Source organism: Pezoporus flaviventris, unplaced genomic scaffold (assembly GCF_033815535.1).
Source record: "Pezoporus flaviventris isolate CSIRO_AGI_PZ_B2104156 unplaced genomic scaffold, CSIRO_AGI_Pfla_v1 ptg000003l, whole genome shotgun sequence".
Lineage (NCBI taxonomy): Eukaryota > Metazoa > Chordata > Aves > Psittaciformes > Psittacidae > Pezoporus > Pezoporus flaviventris.
In genome coordinates, this window is record NW_026892551.1 from 8,454,205 (window position 1) to 8,473,178 (window position 18,974).

Genomic DNA, 18,974 nt, shown 5'->3' on the forward strand with positions numbered 1-18,974 from the left:
CACTAAATTTAATATTTTTTGCATGAATTTAGACTAAGGTGAAAAAATGAGGCAGATAATGTCACTCTTCTGTACCATATGCCCACTATGTAAACATGTGCAGTTACAAAACTGCAATATCCTAATTTCTTGATTTCTCAAAGTACATTTACTCCTTTAAAATTGCCATTATTAACGTTTCTGTGTTAACTTATAAAACACAGAAAACTATTTTTTTACTTTAATTGACCTCCTGCGTCTAATGTGTGGCTTACACTGAGACAGCCATTCTTTCTATTCATCCCAGACTTGCCCCAGTTAGTAGGCAAATTTCCACCAGACTCAATGAAAGGAAAAGCAGGTCTGATGGGGCAGATTTCCAAGGATACTTAATTGCTGAACAACATACACAGAAAGTGAATGAAATTTGCAAAAGTACCTGCAAGCTCATGAAAAAATTCCCATGGATTCAATGAGTACAACATGAAAAATATACAGTCCTGTGGTGTGTCTCATAAGCTTGTTAATGAAAGGGTTTTCTGGTGCTGTAATGGTGACCACTTACCATGATTTATACTACATGTAACAGAATAATCTTTAAGTCTTCCTACGGTCAAAGAGCATTCTGGTGGTGGTTACAAATTATTCAGTATATTTGCTTTACTCTGCCAATTGAAAAAAAAAAAATAAAATAGAGCATTAGCAAGTATTGATGGAAATGTTGCATCTGACTTAGAATTAAAATAGTGACTGGCTGTAATTCATATAATTTTCAATAGCCTGTGGGATGCAATGCACTGAAAGTGCAGAATATAATAAAATGTCACACAGTCTGGAAGATCTTTTAGATGGTGGCCCAGCTTTCTCTGTTTTGTACAAACATGAACTTTCCATAGGACAAGGGGTGTTTCTGCTTTCTAGAAAAAAAAAATATAGACTAGCAGCAGTTTGCATAATCTTATATAATGAATTCCATACAGTTCAGTAAGGAATTTATTTCATAGCATAACTAGCAGAGGTCACTTAAGGGGCACCAGTCTATTATATTTACAGATTATTTTTTCTTGTTGCAATCTAGATTAAGCCTGCTAGTTGCTTCATTTAAGCTACAGTTAAGTTGCCAAGATGTCCACTGTGGTCTCAGTGTTTAAGATGATATTTTCTTCATCCTTACATAAATTTCTGTAAAACTGCTTGCCTTTACTTTTTCATTAATTAAAGCAGACTTGGACCACAGCACATGCTCTTTCGAATTTCTCAAATATTCTAATCTCTGAAGAAAACAGAGTAGAAACAAAAAAAGTGGTAAACTTAGTGAGTTACAGCCAGAAACAGCTTCGGTGCTTTGTCACATAGACCTATTTTGTGCAGTATTAGAGCGTAATGTGCTTCAGGTAGCAGCAGCTGAGTTCTGTATACATGCTTACTAAAAATTTCTGAACCTAAGTTGCTATTACTAAAACTTTTGAAGCTGAAGTAAGTGGCAGCAACGCTGGTGTTACCAAGCAGTAGCAAACATATTTCATGGAGTTGTGTTAACAAAAATGTTAGCAAATAAATCAGTGTGGTTTCAATCTATTTCTTGTTGGTCAAGAGCAGCACAGAAGCCTTTGAGGCTTAACAAGAACCTTGCAAGTAAAAAGCATGTTAATGCTATGTTAATGTTAAAAGTTAATGCAAAGATTCTCCAATAAAAGTCAATACTGAGTTTAGCAAAACATTGTTCTCTTATGAAATTGAGAAAATGCAGAAGTGAAGACTGAAAAGACTTTGGTTAAGTTCCCAGGGCTCAGAATATTATAAGGTTTATTCTATGTTCACACTTCTCTCACTGGGAGAGGAATCAGCCCCGGTGCTGAAAAGCAAACCCTGCTGCAAAGCAGAGTCTGAAAAAGCCTGAACCTGAAAAGACCAGTATTCCAGCTGGAGTGCAGTCAGCCTCCAGCTACCCTCACACAGTTACGAAGTGACTCTGGTGTCTTTATTTTACAAATACTGTAATATAAAATGTGGAAGAAAAACGAGTGTGCCAGCCTAATTAAGAAAAAGATCAAGAATTTAAAAATAAAAATATAAAAAAAATTAAAAATTAAGTTGGAAAGGAGCTCGATACAGCAGACTTTTAAATGAAGATGGAGATGTGAAAAGGAAGCTAAATGAAGATGGAGATGTGAAAAGGAAGCTAAATGAGGATTAGAAAAGGCTGTCTGCTACATTAGCTCAAGAAGGTGTTTGCAGGAGATGCTGTAAAGATGAGAGGCCAGCAATTTTTGAAAGAAACATTTGGTTCTCTGTGTTTTCCCCTACAAGTATGATAATAATTTAGGTGACTTCTGTATTGAAGCATTTATACATTCATGTTCTGAATATGATTCAGCTTCCAGCATGATTTAAAGAAAAACAAAACAACCCAAACAAAAAAAAAAACACCTGTATGTAGGGATGCTGGAAACCAGCTTTAAATTCAGCTCTTTCTAGTTAGACGTGCAATTGTCTCCAACCTTCAGAGGCTGTTCGCAGTCTCCATAAAATCGTGTACTAATCTCGTCACTCTTACGCTTCACTGATGGGTGCAAGGATTGGAAGGAGCTCGTGGAGATCAGATGCGTTGCCATGCCTACCCGAAGCGGCAGCCAGATAACCAAGAGGGACGACTGCAGCTTCAGAACAGTCAAAATACTGTTTCATAAGAAGAATATAAAAGTACCCCGGTTTGTGAAGCGCTTTAAAGCGTTAAACACGTAGGAGTTGCACAAGCAGCATGTGCGCCACTATGGATGTGTGAGTGAGGGCTGTTTGCAGCGCAGAATAAAACGTGAGTGTGAACACCTTACCCAGCTACTGGGAATCAGTGCTCGAGAGGACAAGGGGGAAAAGCCCTCTTCCCCCCCCCCCCCCCCCCCCCCCGGCGTCCTCTAACAATGCCAAAGCCCCTTCTAACAGTCCTTTCTGATTTAAAACACTCTTTCGAAACCCGCAAAATGACTTCATTAGGTTGCCACAGCTAACTTAGCACAGGACGAGCCCGCCGGGCTGCAAAACGGGCAGGTCGCCGTGCAGACCCGACAGGTACCGCGGCAACGATCGCCCCAGCCGAGGGGCGCCAGGCAGAGCAGCGGGGCGGGGCGGCGGGGCCTGCAGGCGGGCGGAGGGGCCGGGCTGGTCTCCGCGGGGCGGGGGGACGGGGAGGGCGGAGGCTGCGGGTGGGGTCTGGCAGTGACTGATGGGACAGATGCTGTTGAATGTTTTAGAAAAGGGGGGGGGCCTACCCCGCTGGCGCGACTTTAGCCACGGGAGTTGGTGCGCGGTGACGGCAGCCGGGTTGTGCCACAAGCGCCCTCTCCTTCCTGGCTCCGTGTCCTGGGGTGCCTGCCCATCGCCGGAGAGCGGCGTCAGCCGGCCCCGGTGACACGGAGAGGAGCAGTCATCCAGAGCCTGGGGGCAAGGCAGCCGGCGGGGCGCGTCTCCTTAGCTCAGCAGGCAGAGCCCCGAAGGCAGCGGGCGGGCAGGATCGGTTCCGCTCAGCGAGGTGAGAGGGAGAGGAGCGGGTGGCAGAGCCCGGCGGCGCCAAGCAGGTCTCTTGCTGGAGGGGGCTTGTCGCCCCAGCGCTGCTCTGCCGGCTGCACCGCCTGCTCCGCCGCCAGTCCCCGCCCGGTGGCAGGCAGCGCCCCGGCACCGTCCCCGGGTATCGGCTTCTTCCTAGGCTCGCTGTCCTCGCGGCTGACGCCCGGTCCCCTCTCTCCGCGCAGGTCGGTGCTGACGGCGGCGGTCTCCCGGCGGGGGATCAGCCGTGCCGTAGGGCCATGCTCGCTACCCGGCCGTGGCGGCTGCCCTCCCTCCTCCTGCTCCTGCTTCTCGGCTGCCGCGCCGCCGCCGAGGGCGACGGGTCCGTGCGCTCGCCAGGCCCGGGCGGGCAGAGCCCGACGCCCGGGACCCCTGCGGTGAGGGGCGCCGAGTCTAATGCCTCCCGCCCAGCCGCGCTGCCCAGGGGCGGGGGGGCGGCTGGCGGGCGGCCGCGTTCGGCCTCGCCCCCCATGTGCACCGGTCAGACGGAGATTAAGGAGACTTTCAAGTACATCAACACGGTGGTGTCCTGCCTTGTCTTCGTGCTGGGCATCATCGGCAATTCCACGTTGCTGCGGATCATCTACAAGAACAAGTGCATGAGGAACGGCCCCAACATCCTCATCGCCAGCCTGGCTCTGGGCGACCTACTCCACATCATCATTGACATCCCCATCAACGTCTACAAGGTGAGGGGGAGCAGGGAGTGCGTCTGCACCCGTTCTTGGTGCTTCCCGGCAGGTACCGGGCACCACCGTGGGGCCGAGGGCAAACGCGCCCCTTCTCTGGGAAACCTCCGGGACTTCACCTCATGCCAAAAAGCTGATGACGGAGGGTGGTGGTGTGGTCAGATGTTGTCCCAAATGGCACAATCTCTCGTGCCCCAGTCGCAGCCTTCTCAGCGGTCCGAGCTGGAAATGTGGCAGAGGTGACTTGCAGAGGCCAGGCTCTGCAAGTCACCTGGAGACCGGCGCTGTCCCGGGGATAAAGGTGATGAATGCAGTAGGTAAATGCGCGATGGATTCGTTGCTTCCCTCTTTTCTGCCGAGGCGAGGAATGGAGGCGACTCTTTCCTCTGAGTACCGCTCGGTCCCTGCTGCTCAGCTGGGGCATGCTTAGTCGTAATACTTAACTTGGGTCCCTACAGTCGCTGTTGGCATGGGGCCTTTATTTAGGAGCTACAAAAATAATTCAACAGAGCGATTTGCATTAGTTCTATACATCCTGCGGTTGTGAAGCGTGATGCTCTCCTGAGCTGTGAGCTCTTTCCCCTGTTCGCCAGTGATGCAGCTTGGACAGCTGAGAGGTAGTGAGCCGCAACTGTCCGTGCACCTTCGTTACTTTGACCTTTGGCGTGGTGAGACTTGCCACAGAAGGAGAACAATCTCTGTCTTGTCTACCAAGCTTGTGCAGTCCGTATTTCCTGAACAGTTGAATCCAGCCTCTGGTTAGGATCAGCACACTTAGGAGGGATGCTGAAAATAACGAGGCACCTTCTGCCTTGAAAGTTTACAGTCTGTGTCCTCATCAGTTACTGTTTGAAGTGAACATGAGAACCTTCACCTGTCATCTCCTCACTTCTATGCATGTGTTTAAACTCTGGGGTTTGTTACTTTTAGCTCTAGAAAAAAATACGTTGAAGGGGAGTGGGTTTGAATTTAGTCTTCTTTATCCCTAGTGGTTACTCTCAGAAGCTGCTGAAATGGTAGAATCCTGTATCTTTATCCTTTTAAAGTATTGGAGTATTACAAAGCAGGGAACATCATAACTGTTAAATTCGCCAGCCACATAATTCGGATTACACGGCAGTTTCTTCAATTTAGAGTTTCAATATTTTCTGTGCTATATATTTAACATAGTCCTTTGTGAGAAGTGTGGACTCATCTGAGAGTGGAATTCATGAAACAAAATACTTTAAACTCTTTTTAAAAAATGTATTTTTGTGAAAAAAAGGTATTGAACAAAAATATTTTTCATCTGTTCTCAGGAAAGTCCAACTGATTGATTTAGTGACAGTTGCTCAGTACAAGACTTTGCAATCTCGGTGACACTATTTCAAAATTAAATTAATCATGATATATGACCGTGCTTATCTTGATTTAATGTCATCAAGTGTATCATTCTGAGTAAGTAGGTTGGAGGGGGAGGAATAAACCATCAGATTGCAAACTGATAAATATGCTACCAGTTGAAAGTCCGGGATATTTATTGTGCTATTGATAATGCTAAGAGTTAAGCAATAGCTCTCAGATGCTAAATATCCCACACTGCTACTCATCTTAAATGAAGATCCTATATTAAATTTGCATTATCCCTTACAATAGTAGTGAAATATTCGCTTTTTTTAAAATAGGACTTTTGAATAGATGTGAGTTATAAACAAACCAAACACCTCCCACCTTCCCCAACATTAGACATTGTATTTTTTAATCAAAAATAAGAGTTTGCATGTGGTTTGAGTTGATAATAACTTTTTATCCACTCTACATCCCATCTAATTCCACCCGCAGAGCACTGTTGCGAGAGAGGATACAGTAGTGCAATGTAAAGCTGGCTATGATTACCCAGCAGCAGGGGAAGAATAAACGTTTGTAAATCAAGTATACTAAACAGTTGTAACTTGTAATTTGAAACATTTTAAAACTGGATGAACCAAATCTTCAAAATAGCTACCAGATCCTCAGCAACTGCGTGAAAGAGAATAAGAGAATTCCTCATGTGTTAGTAAAATGCCAGCAGTTTACTCAACAACACTTGTAGTAGAAAGTGTGAAAGTGTCTGTGAACGCTTTCCAGACAGATACACATGAGAGAACACGGAATTCTCACTTGGAACATCATTTTGTTAGCTTTTTAAAGTGTTAACTTCAAAAGATGTCCCTGTGACTATTTAAGTGAATATGTGAGTAGCTGAAAAAACATAACAAATGAAAATTTACATCTCTTACGTTGTGGGGCTCTAAGGAAAAGCAGGTGTTAGCCAGATTGTGAGGTACATGCAATCCAATATATAAGATGCTAAGAAAAGTCTTGAGACAATCATTATGCGGTACAGAATGCTGTGGCTGTGTGGAGGCTGTGCAAAATTGCTGCTAATTGGATGTGAAGGTAGTCCTATGCCTAGTCAACTGCTTCACTAAACAGACAAGCATGTTTTTGTTAATTTGAGACAGCAATTAAAGGTGTGGACATGAGGAGCAGAAGGGTAGAGTAGGTGGTTGGTGAACTTCTTATGTCCTTCTCTGCGCTTAGTCTTTGGAAAACAAGACCGTGGCAGCTTGTATGCCTAACAGTACAGATCTGCAGATCTGGAAGGCTTATGCTCTTTTTCCCAGATCAGTAAAGTTGGTAACTCCTGCATGTGAAACTCTAAAATAACATAAGATTGGAAATTCCAATCTTACATTAGCTCTGCCCCTCATGCATGTATGTGTATGTGTAATGAGATAGGAACACAGACTTTAAAAAGCTGTAATCAAATAATATAACATGCTTTTTCCTCTGATATATAGACGACATCTCTCTCACTTTGTAATATTTATCTCTTATATTAAGTCCAATTTATTGTCATGTTCCAGTAGATTTTTAACAGGGGAACAATCTATCCTTTGTACACTTTTTTGTGGCTTTCTGAACTCTTATCAATTTGCTATGACACAGATGACTGAGGAAGCATATCTGCCTAGAAATACTGTCACAGCTTCCTTTATCTCAGAGCATACTGCAAGAGCACAGGAAAAAAAAAAAAGAACCAGGGAAGGAATAAAACCTTGTCTTTATCCAAGCCAATGAGCAAAGGCCACAGTAAATGGCCTTGTTGTTTGTGGGGGGTTTTTTGATCAAGGCAATGATTAATTTTTTTCCCCCAGTAATGTATTTTAGGGATTATAAAAAATACTGTTAACATAAAGCATTATTGAGCACTGGAAATATAAGAAAGACTAGATCAGGAACTACATATTCCAGAAAGGTGTGAACAGGCCCCTTTGTTAATCCAGCTGTGCTCTAAAAAGGGTGAGATTCATATGGAAATGTCTTTGTGATGACTTTACTAACTTGTAATTCAAGTACCTATAGGGCATGCATCATGATGAAGCCAGTCTTTGCCCAAATTTCCAAGAAAGTCAAGGTGCTTATCTTTAGAAAACATTGTTACTACTCCATATGACAACTCTTGGCCACTGGTTCTTCTGATCGTAAAGATAACATGCCATTTAAGGGGAAAATGTATTCTTTCCTTTCTGTCAACGTCTGAACCACTTACTTGAGGTCTTGCAAGGTTCATCTCAGAATTTCTTACATAAAATTCATTGATCTCTGACCACGTTGAACTAGAAGTCTGTTTTGCTTAGGATCCTTTTACGGTCAACAAGTGCAGCGTATAGGCACTTAGAAAGAAAGAATTGTCCAGAAGAGGAATCTGTCTAGACTTCACAGGCAATGGGGGTAACTTTGTTCTGTAGTTAGATGGGAACAATCTATTCTGAAGTCCAGTTGATGAAGTAGTGGAAATGTCAATATGTTCTTAAAAGTACACATACATAGTTTTCATGATGGACCTCCAAACTGAAGCATGTCAGTTGATGTCAGAACAGATTTGTAAATCTGTTTTTTTATTACATTTTGCTGTGTATACATTCAGTTAAAAGATGCATGTGACAAATTTCAAAACAAGTTATCACCTTATTTGAGTTGTTGGGTTTTGGTTTTTTTTATCCTGTTTATGCTTCCCAGTCTGACGGCAGTATGGCTTTCTTAATGCTTTTTTTGTTGCAGTCCTATAACCATGATTGTGAAATCACAGAATTATTCTACTTCAGCAACACATTATGAGGTTTCAGTAATTTTCAATATGTCCGTATGATATTACTTTTAATTAAGCACTTAAAAAAATGTTCGAAGCAGAAGTTACTAATTAAAAACATAGGGTTTACACTTCTATTCTAAACATGTAAAAAGTTCTCAGCTTAACTAGGAAATGTATTTTCTTGTCTAGAGTGGATATCCCCACTCTGACATCATAATTATTGTTAAATATTAATAAGTTTTGTAAAGTCTGGCTTATCCCTGACTATAAGCTTAATTTCCTGGGCAAATTTCCTGTTTTGAAAAATGCTTGCTCCTATGAAATACTAAAAAATTATTTATCTATCTGCATGACCTCCCCATCTCAGAAAGTATCAGGTGAAAATCTGCCAGTCATTTCACAGATACATGGAAAAAATGTTGCTTGTGTATTGGGGGTACAGTTGCACGTCTGATTTCCTGTGGAACGCTGCATTCATGAAGATTGTCTTCTTACCCTGTGAACTAGGCTTGCTGTGAACACACAGCTAGGAGGAAATAGGAATTCCTGCTCTGTTTCACATGCACTCATTGCTCAGCACTAGAACACCGATGTGAGTGCACACTTTACTACTTCTTCATGTCTGACTGTAGCAAGTCAACAGTTGTGGAATGGAGCCATGGCATCAGCCTTGTGGCTGGTGGCCACAGCAGCTGAGCTATTGAAAGCAGCATATTGTGCTCCTATGTTGGCATATTGTGGCAGCAGATTATGAATATCTTTTTGTTCTTGCACAACCAAGAGGAAGCAGGGCAGGAATTGTAATTCACAGGTGTGTCTCTGAGTCACACCATCTTTTGGGGCTGCTTTCATAGCTGTGCCGCTTTTTCATCGGTTTAGGCTTAGATCTCTGTCTGGTCTGAGAAAAGTGTTGTCTATAGGAGTGCATCAGAGGTATTGCTTCTTTTAACCATGATTTCACTTCATTCTGCAGTGTGTTCCCTTTCCCTTTGTTCTATTTCATTTCATCTTCAGCACGTCTCTGTGGCTTAGGAGTTAAAACTTCAGCCACTAAGTGACTATAAAACATTGGAAAAGGTCATTTGGAATACAGACAGTGGTAAACTTCTCTTGGCATTTTACTCATGAAAACGCAACATTATTTTTCTCTTTGCTGCCACTTGGCAGTAGCTCATTGCTCTAAGTCATTTGTGAAGTTGCACTCTTTGTATAGATACCTGATTATGAATTATACGAAAACTGTTTTACCCATGCAAAATTGCATTAGGCTGCATCTGTACTTCACTAGGAATAATCATGGCTCTTGCCCACAAATATGATGCTCCTGAATACAGTGATTTTTCACAGTACTTTAAGGCAGTGTTTTAAGGAGATGGCAATACATAGGACAAGCAGAAACAACAAAGAAGCATAGTTCAGCAATTAAAACACTGTTTTTTCCCCTTTTACTTTTTTTAACATTTTCAAGCTTCTGCTGCAAGCGTATCATTAGCTGCTTGCAATACCATGATAGAGAGACTTGTGACTCATGCATTAAAATGCTCAAGTATCACAATACATCAGCTGCAAGAGATAATGGAGATGTTTTTTCCAATCCAATGCAGACAGCTGTGTGTCCATTCTGTTCCTGATTTAAACTAGCTAAATGCAAGTCATATTTTGATGTTATGCTAAACCCAAGCTAATGCACCCTTTCTCTCAGTTGACCACATTCACTCATGCACAGTCCTATGCTAATTCAGCCATACGGCTTCCAAGCTGGAGCTGGCTCAAATCCAGTCAGCTTGGAGCACAGGTGTGACTGTCTGCACCTGAGAGATAAGCATTAGTTCAGGGAAATCTCTAACATGTGGCTGAACTGTTGTGATTTTAGGGAAGAGAGACAAGGGAGTGTCTTGGCATGTAAACCAGCTAGTTGTAGCTGGTTTGTGCCAACAGAATGTGCCAACAGAAATTTAACCAAAGGTCTTAATTTCAGTTCAATGAAGAAAAAATACATTTTGATTTTGAAGTGCTTTTTTTAATGAGTCATCTCTGGTTTAATATGTACACATGTACAATATGTAACAGGTACTATAAACAAGTATAAAATGTACTTGCTACCAAGTCTTTGTTATCTGTAGCAATTACATGTGGTAGGCTGGAGGCTCACTGCCTGATTGATATAAATTAAATGAGTCCAGGTGTCATAAGATTATGTAAAGTGTATGTTTAGAACACCTGTAATGATTCACATAGCAATTTTAATAGTAGTTTGTTGCTATCACCCCCTTACAGCAATTCAGAAGAAGTCTTAGGGAGAGGCTTTACTGAAGATAACTTTAATTACAGATTGAGTTATTTTTCCCACATCACATAAATAAAAAGATATTGTATGGTTATTACAACCTCATCCCTACTTCCTCTGCTTTATTACTTTCCATAAAATTCTCAAGAAACATAAATCCCTAGAATTTATATTCTGCTTCATTTCTGCAGAAGCATTATACTCTTTGTCTTACTTGAGTAGATCACTGAAGAAATAGAAGGTCCCATTTTGGCATAGGACTAAAGCAGATTTTGAAAGGTATCCTGCTATCTAAAAATACTGGTGGGCATTTTATTGGGATTTCCAAAAGCACATTGTCATGAACTGTACTTATCTTTGTTCATGTTAAAGTAAAATTATATTTAAGTTATTATCAGGGCTTTTAAAAGACTGTTGACCCTGTAATTGTTTATTCTGGGATGCATGTGTATGTGTGCTAAAGGAATTTGCTGAACCAAGTCAATTGAGCAGGCAACTCTGTGGCTATCAATCTTCAGTCATTTTGGTCCCCAGCAGAATCTATACAGTATGATGACCTATTTCTTCTTATAGTACATCAATAGTAAATGAGATATCTGAGGAGACCTGAGCCAAGGGAAAATTTTGCAATCTCTTTTTGGGTAGTTACCATTCTTCTTTCTTCTTCTTTTTCATATTTTAGCCTTCTAAGATGTCTGAGGAGACCTGAGCCAAGGGAAGGATTTTGCAATCATCTTTTGGATAGTTATTGTTCTTTCCTCTCCTCTTCCATTTTGTAGCCCACAATCTGCAACAGATCCAAAAGACCTCATTGAAACAAAGTTTCAAAAAACAGAAATGGCTTTAGATAACGTTAACTAATTACAGAAACTCAGAAAGTTTCATATATAATGATTGCGACTATTTCTTGGCATAACCTCTGTTCTAAAGAGTCTTCTTTTTATGAGTAATTGGAATATTTGGCTGCTGCTGTGATATATTTGAGCCATTATATTGAGCTCACAGCAAAGTACAAAGCTTAAATGTTTCTGAAGTGCAACAGTTTCTGAAGGCAAACAGTTCATAGCGTCAGCTGCTGGGAAGGTGCTTGCTGTGTCCAGTAAGTCCTGTCCCCTAAATCAGCTAAAGTGTACTGCTAAAATGTAAAAATGGGATGTGACAGACTTCCATTAAAGTGTATAACCTAAAGTGCAATTGGACCAATCTGAAATCATTGAGCTCTTTTATTCTGTAGCACTTACAAATATGCTTAATGCACAGATAGTCCTTTCAGTATTGTAATAAAGAATCATTGAAAAAACTGGTCAGTGAAGATCTTCAGTGAGTGATTAATCTGATCCATCATTACCTTCTGCTAAATATTAATATCAAGCAAGCTGTTTAGCCTCCCTTAGTATCCAGTAGGTCCCTTCTTTCATTATCAGATGGTCAGCTAAGAACTATGGGATTCATTTCTCTCCAGCGTTGCCTGACTTCTTAGCTGATGGAGCCTAGACGCCAAGCTTCAAATAAACCCCACTCCAGATGTGCACTTGTTTAGCATTGCCCTGTTCTGCTCAGCCTTAAGTAATTTTCTGTATTTCTAGTAAATGGAGAGTTACTTGAACACATAAGAAAAGCACATAAACACTGGAGTGGTGAAGTTGGAAGCAAAATAAGTAGAGTTCATGGGGTTTAAGAAGTCAGGACTAAGCCTTTATGCATATTCTTGCCCAGCCAGGGAGTAACTGTAAAGCTACTGGCTAGTTCTTAGGACACCCACATTGGAAACTCCCTTCTGAAAAGGCAGTCTTGACTAAATTTTACAGGGCAGAAAAGAAAAATAGTCAAGACAAAGGTCTGTGTTTCAGCTTTAGGAATTATTTTTTAAAAACAGTTTATTTCTAATTGTTGTTTTCTTTTCACAGCTACTTGCAGAGGACTGGCCCTTCGGTGTTGAAATGTGCAAATTAGTACCCTTCATTCAAAAGGCATCAGTGGGCATCACAGTGCTGAGTTTGTGTGCCCTCAGTATAGATAGGTGAGACCCATTTTTCATCAAACTCTCTTAATTGCTTTGCAATATGGGCTCAAATTTGCCTTTCTGCTGTGCTGACACAACATGAATAAGTGGGGTTGCCAGTTAAACCAGGTTTATTTTTTCCAAATGTGTGCTGTTGCTTCAGGTATCGAGCAGTTGCTTCTTGGAGTCGCATTAAAGGAATTGGAGTGCCAAAGTGGACTGCTGTTGAAATTTTACTGATCTGGGTTTTGTCGGTGATACTGGCTGTTCCAGAAGCTATTGCATTTGACATGATTACGATGGAGTACAGAGGAAAGGATCTTAGAATCTGCCTGCTTCACCCCACACAGAAAACATCCTTTATGATGGTAAGACACTGACATCTACGAAGTCTCCAGAACAGTTCCTTCCATCTTCTTAGCATTGCGTGGATTGTAATTTGTACAAGTGTAGGTGAATATAACGTTCAAATGAAATACTGACAAATTCCTGAAGTATATTGGTTAAAAGAAGAGCACCCAGAAACTTTTTTGGGGCTTTGGGCATAGTACTTGTCCTGTTTTGTAACCTACACCTTATAGAGATGCTTTTCTGGACAGACTGACCAGCTAGTTATAGCATACTTTCCAAAATGCTTAGCATTCAACTCCTAACAACAGCTTTGCTTTTGTTTTCTTTGTAGTTTTACAAGCAAGCTAAAGACTGGTGGCTGTTCAGCTTTTACTTCTGTTTGCCACTGGCTATTACAGCATTTTTCTATACTCTTATGACCTGTGAGATGTTACGAAAGAAAAGTGGGATGCAGATTGCTTTAAACGACCACTTGAAACAGGTAAAAAGTTATCCGTGACAACTCTGTCTGTAGAGAGGTTAACAATAATACCTTTAATGACTTTACTTTCACATAAGTGTTCTGTTCCTGTATGATGACTTCAAGATCATTAGTAAGAAGTTTCCTAGTAGTGGTGTTGCTGAGCTCTTAGATATAGATATATACATAGTTATACATATATCAGAGCCCCCAGAAACCTAAGATTTTAACTTTCAATCACAAAACTGGTGGTTTGTGGGTTTTTTTCTTGTTTGATGTTAATGCTTCAGATTTTATAGTTTTTATTTCTTCACAATAGTGAGAGCTGGATATTTTGTAATGAAAACTAAAGTTGTCCTCTAAACCTGTTAACTATTTTGAAGCAATTTCATGCTGAAATATAGTGAGGTTAGCAGTATATGTTATCAGGAAAAAAACACATGCCAAAATACAGTCCAAGTTAGTAGTGCACCAGACACAAACATATTATTACTCATACTTTTTAAAATTGGATATACAGAGAATCAGTGCAAGACATCGAAAACAATAGAAAAGATTGAGTATACATTCCAAGAAAATAAGGTATTTGATGTTCTCCAAACTCCTGTGTTTTGATAGGGTTTTTAGTTTGTTTATCGAACATTGGATATTAAAAGACAACAGCAACCAAGAAACAGAAACTAGAACTCTTCTGTCCAATTTTCTTTTTCAGAGACGTGAGGTGGCCAAAACTGTGTTCTGTCTGGTACTTGTTTTTGCCTTGTGTTGGCTCCCACTTCACTTAAGCAGAATATTGAAACTCACTATTTATGATCAGAAAGACCCCAACAGATGTGAACTTTTAAGGTGAGATTGCAGAAATAAAATGCCTGTGCGCTGATGGCATTTTACGTAAGATTTTTTTGGATTTCCTAATTAACTAGGTTACTCTGTGTGTCTGAAGTTTTCCCTGCTACTTCATCCAGACACTCTGGTTTTGATCCAGTAGCAAAGTCAGAAAACTATGAGCAATCCCCCTGTTTGCCCTGTCTTCCTCCTTGATCCCTTTTGGGACTGTCCTAATGTCTTGTGGCATTATGAGGGTGGAGGGGGAATTTCTATCCCCATTTCTCTTTCAACAGAACAGCTAGGATTGTGAAGAAAACCTTGTGAATATTTCCTCCCACAAGCTACAGTGGTTGGACCTTCTGAAATTACTTTCATGAGAATTATCTTACTGGTTAAACTTAATTATTGAGCACAACTGTTAACTCCATGAGTTAATCCTGTTGATATAAAACCCTTTACTGTTATGTTAGCTAGTCTTGGTTGAGTGAAGCCGACTCAAATTTTCATAGTTGTAAACCTCTATTAAACCTTTTCAGAGAAAAATGTGAGGTGTCTTGCTTTAATTTCCACACAGCTTTTTTCTTGTGATGGACTACATTGGTATTAACATGGCTTCACTGAATTCCTGCATCAACCCGATAGCTCTGTATTTGGTGAGCAAAAGATTCCAAAACTGCTTTAAGGTAAGAAGCTGCTGAGAGCTGCTCCTCTGGTTAAAAGATGATGTCAGCAGTAAAATTAATTCCTTAGCATGCAAAAGTGTTTTAAATGGTCATTAAATTTGACTTGAAATTTTAACTGGGTTATTGTAGGTGTCTTCTCCCTGTTGAAACTACATAGAAAGGAATTAAGGATTCACAGAGACAAAAGAGAAAGCAAAAGAGTGGAGTGTATAATAAACCCTTTTGGCACCATGCTAATCAGTGGTACATCACTTCCTGACACCCAGCTGGCACCCAGCCACTTGTAGAGCACTGACAAAGCAGACTCAGACTGAGCTGCAGAGATTCACTTAGCCATATCCTCTGCAACCCAACAGGGAGAGTGCTGACCCCAGGTTCTCCCCATCCTGATGGAGAGCTTTAATCAGTAGGCAGTTAGGTAAGGCAGAGGGTGCAAGTATCCACCCATCCTTTTCCAATGCCAACATTTTGAGACAGACCTGTTTGTAGTTTTCTGTTGGTTTACGTGAACAGTCCTGGGCCCTAATTCTTCACACAAGATTTAAGGCTTTGGATCACGTGTGGATTGCAGCCCATCTGTCTTTCCACTTTCATGTCCAGATTTTTTATTTTTATGGCCCCTGATGTCTTCATACACTGTATCAGAGTTATTACATTGTCTACCACAAATTCTTAGATTTTCTTTTCTTGCTAGGCATTTAACTGGTGGCCACTGCTAGGCTTATTGCCTGGCTGTGTTGAATTCCTTACTGACTATATATTTCCAACAGAAACCAATCAGCTCTACATCTAGTAGCATTAGTGTATTTCCCAAATAACTGTGACAGCACATGTTGCAGAGACTTTATTGTAAGTCTTGCCTTCCCTGTCTACACTGCTGGACCCCTGAAAGAATCACTGGAGCTGGGAGCATGTAAGAGATCTCTAGCTTCCTGAGCATGGAAAGAAGTGAGTATGCAGGACCCCAGATGGACTTGCAGCACCCAAAGACCAGTCAGTAGCATCAGCAAAAAGTCTGCAGTATATCTAGTAAATGTATAAACTGTGTGTAGGTTTTCACCATTCTCCTATTTGGTTCTCTTTTTCTCCCCTCAAAAAAAAAAAAAAAAAAGAAAAAAAAAAGAAAAAAATAGCATCTTGCCTAGAAAGTGTAGATTACAGAGCATACATTTTTCCCAAGAAAATTTATCAGAGAAAGGACAACAAGGAATCATAATTTTATTTTCAGATGCATTTAGGAATACAAACTAGACTTGAAGCGGCATGTGCGTGGCTTTTATTAATATATGTAACTCAATATAACTCTTCCTGCCCTTCAGCACTCAGGTTGCTAATGGGGTATCACAATAGTGACCATTTGAGCAATGTGGAGCTTAACCTTGTTTGTTTGCTCATGTTGTAATCTGAAAATGGCAGCTTGTACATTTGCCATTTCCTACTGTACCACTGAAGAAGGGCAGCTTTTCAGTGCGTTTGCCACATGTGCAAAACAAAATGATGTAAAGTGTTTATCCCTTTTATTTTAACAGTCATGCTTGTGTTGCTGGTGCCAATCCAAAGATCTGTTGTCCCTGGAGGAAAGGCAGTCCTGCCTAAAGTTCAAAGCTAATGATCACGGATATGATAATTTCCGCTCCAGTAACAAGTACAGCTCTTCATAAAACAAGCATAAATGATATGTTCTCCTACATTAATGCTGGTGCCTTTTCAAGTAAAAGTGGCAATTACTTTTAATGAGATGGTAACGTTTAGAAAAATCTAGTTTTGTGTTTGCACGGAAAAAGAACATTAAAAGAAATTGCCCAAAATTGTGTCACGTTGAAAAACACAGATTTATATAAAATCGTCATTTATGGAACATGAAAAATGTAGAAAGAACAAGTCATTGTTAGCACTTGAATACTTTTGTATCAGCACTTCCAAATGAAACCCGCTTCCTGTACATTAAACGATCATTTGTATTCACTATAACAGTTGTAGGAACTGAAGTCACAGTAATTACTGAGCAGTATAATATAATGTTAATTGGATCAAAGACATTATTATATATAACTTAGTGTATTATCTTTTATGAAGCAGATTAACCACCATCATTATTGTGGGATTTTTTAAAATAAAACATGAAATACATCGTAATAGAAGTTGAATGTAAAAAAAGTAGAATTTTATCAGGGATATTTTAGACATAGCTAATGAAAATATTAAAGGATGCAGTTAATTCACAAGTGCATTTTACTCTGATTATTGTTTTTACCTATTAGTGTTAGAAAGAACCTCCCATGCCCTCTATAAGTACCATTCTGTAACCACTGTGCATGTTCATTGCATTTGGCAGCACTCTGGGTATGGTCCATATCACTGTTTCCATGTTATTTGTATTTAAAGACAGTGGAGGAAAGAAAAATATACCAAAAGTAAAAACTAATACTACTAGAACCATACAGATGATGGCTAGTATTGGAAATCAGCTATTTTGAACTGAAAACAAATTGATTGTATCCTGTGTAAACAATAGGCATTCACGAGCATCATGGTTCTTTACTTGAGATACTTTTGCAACAATTTACAAGTGTTTTTACAATACAAATACTGTCTTGTGGCAAAATCTTCTAAAAATAGCAGGTGCAAAAGAATGTGCCCAAGGAAAACAGAGAGAATTTGAACTTCTATTTTCATTTAAATCTTCATGAAGAAAATTATTCACAAACTGTACCTGTAGAGAACAGTACTATGTAGTGCAGTTGTCTCTGTAGTTCTGTGTTTATGGGCTTAAGAAGATGTGTGATTAGTTTCTGCTTCTGTAAATAGTTTAGTGAAGCATAAATAATTGTAAAGTATTAAAATATGGGCAGGACCCTGCAAGAAAACAGAAAGGTAAAGATGCCTGTAGCAAACATGATGTGTGTTGCCGGGAGCAATGCATGTTTTGTACATACATGACAGAGCATTCATTGGCTTTTCATTTCCTATTAATTTGTTACAGATGTCCCCAAAGACTTATTAACATATTTCGTGCACTGAAGCATGAGTTTTTCAAGAAAAAATGTCATATAACATGCTTTTATAAAAGACATGTTTTCAATAGTCATGGTATTTTATTGCAATAAAAATATTTATCAAGACTCAGGAATTATTTTTTTTAATTTCCGAATTTCACATGTAACGATTTTTACTTTTTTTTCCCAGTTTCTATTAACTTCAGATTTTTTAATAAAGTGCCTTAAATATGCTCAGGGTGAAAGCAGTTTTCATTAAAATGTTCAGTTGATGTTAACCTTAGATAGGTGTCATCTCATCTGACTTTATGTAGCTACAGCTACCTTGCAGACAGCTGAAAACAGGAGAGGTGAACCCCATTCCTAGTATTTCCCCCATCAATAGCTAGTAAGGGTATGCTTCTATAATCAAGCTGAGGACCAATGCACATGCATTTGAGCATGGGCACTTATGTGTTTCTGTGTGTGAGTGTGTATGCAAGTGTATATGTTGTCTACCATTAGGTTGCTCTTGCCATCTTCCTGCAACACATGCACCCAACTGCTACAATGCTGAACTTTTATAAATATAAATGTATTTAAAGTTTTGTTCTTTGCATTTTTACCTGAACTTTCACGGTAACTTACTCATGGTAAGCCGTGAATATCACTTCACTTCACCTTGCCTGCATCTATTACTGTGAAATGCATTTCATCTGTTAAGGATGGATAATCAATTAAATACTAAGTTTGATACTGATCAGTATTATTTTCATCAAGTTATAGCATTACAATATTGTACATGTATATTATTGTTATTTTTATTTAAAATATAGCTGTTTTATTGGCAACTGTGTAACATAGTTTTCATTTTTTTTTCCTGGACTAATTCTTTAAGACAAGTCCTCTCAGTCAGGCATTTAGGTTTTGCAGATATACTGTTTACTTTTTGGAGTTAATATATGCATATTAGTAGACTTTTTGTATTTTCTGCTCTTACACAGTTCTAGCTAAGATATACTGTCCACTTTTTGGAGTT

At 40.0% G+C, this 18,974-nt stretch overlaps 1 protein-coding gene across 3 annotated transcripts; it reads left to right on the top strand.

The window, feature by feature from the left end:
• The first annotated feature begins 3,293 nt into the window (after positions 1–3,293).
• Positions 3,294–18,082, top strand: EDNRB (endothelin receptor type B). 3 transcript variants are annotated; one of them, XM_061445238.1, is made up of 8 exons: positions 3,294–3,508; positions 3,729–4,232; positions 12,544–12,656; positions 12,802–13,006; positions 13,321–13,470; positions 14,162–14,295; positions 14,852–14,960; positions 16,490–18,082. In XM_061445238.1, exons 2-8 carry the CDS (start codon positions 3,783–3,785, stop codon positions 16,619–16,621), a joined length of 1,293 nt encoding a protein of 430 aa, XP_061301222.1. In that variant the 5' UTR covers positions 3,294–3,508; positions 3,729–3,782; the 3' UTR covers positions 16,622–18,082. The 3 variants fall into 3 exon arrangements, with proteins under 3 accessions (XP_061301222.1, XP_061301223.1, XP_061301221.1); XM_061445237.1 differs by lacking the exon at positions 3,294–3,508 and having other exon boundaries at positions 3,547–4,232; XM_061445239.1 differs by lacking the exons at positions 3,294–3,508; positions 13,321–13,470 and having other exon boundaries at positions 3,537–4,232.
• Positions 18,083–18,974: the final 892 nt, after the last annotated feature.

Excerpts from the sequence above, each read along its gene's own strand:
- EDNRB (XM_061445238.1), top strand. The coding sequence starts at position 3,783 with ATGCTCGCTACCCGGCCGTGGCGGCTGCCCTCCCTCCTCCTGCTCCTG. Across the intron at positions 4,233-12,543 it reads TCCCCATCAACGTCTACAAG|CTACTTGCAGAGGACTGGCC; the intron begins GTGAGGGGGAGC and ends TTCTTTTCACAG. Across the intron at positions 12,657-12,801 it reads TGTGCCCTCAGTATAGATAG|GTATCGAGCAGTTGCTTCTT; the intron begins GTGAGACCCATT and ends CTGTTGCTTCAG.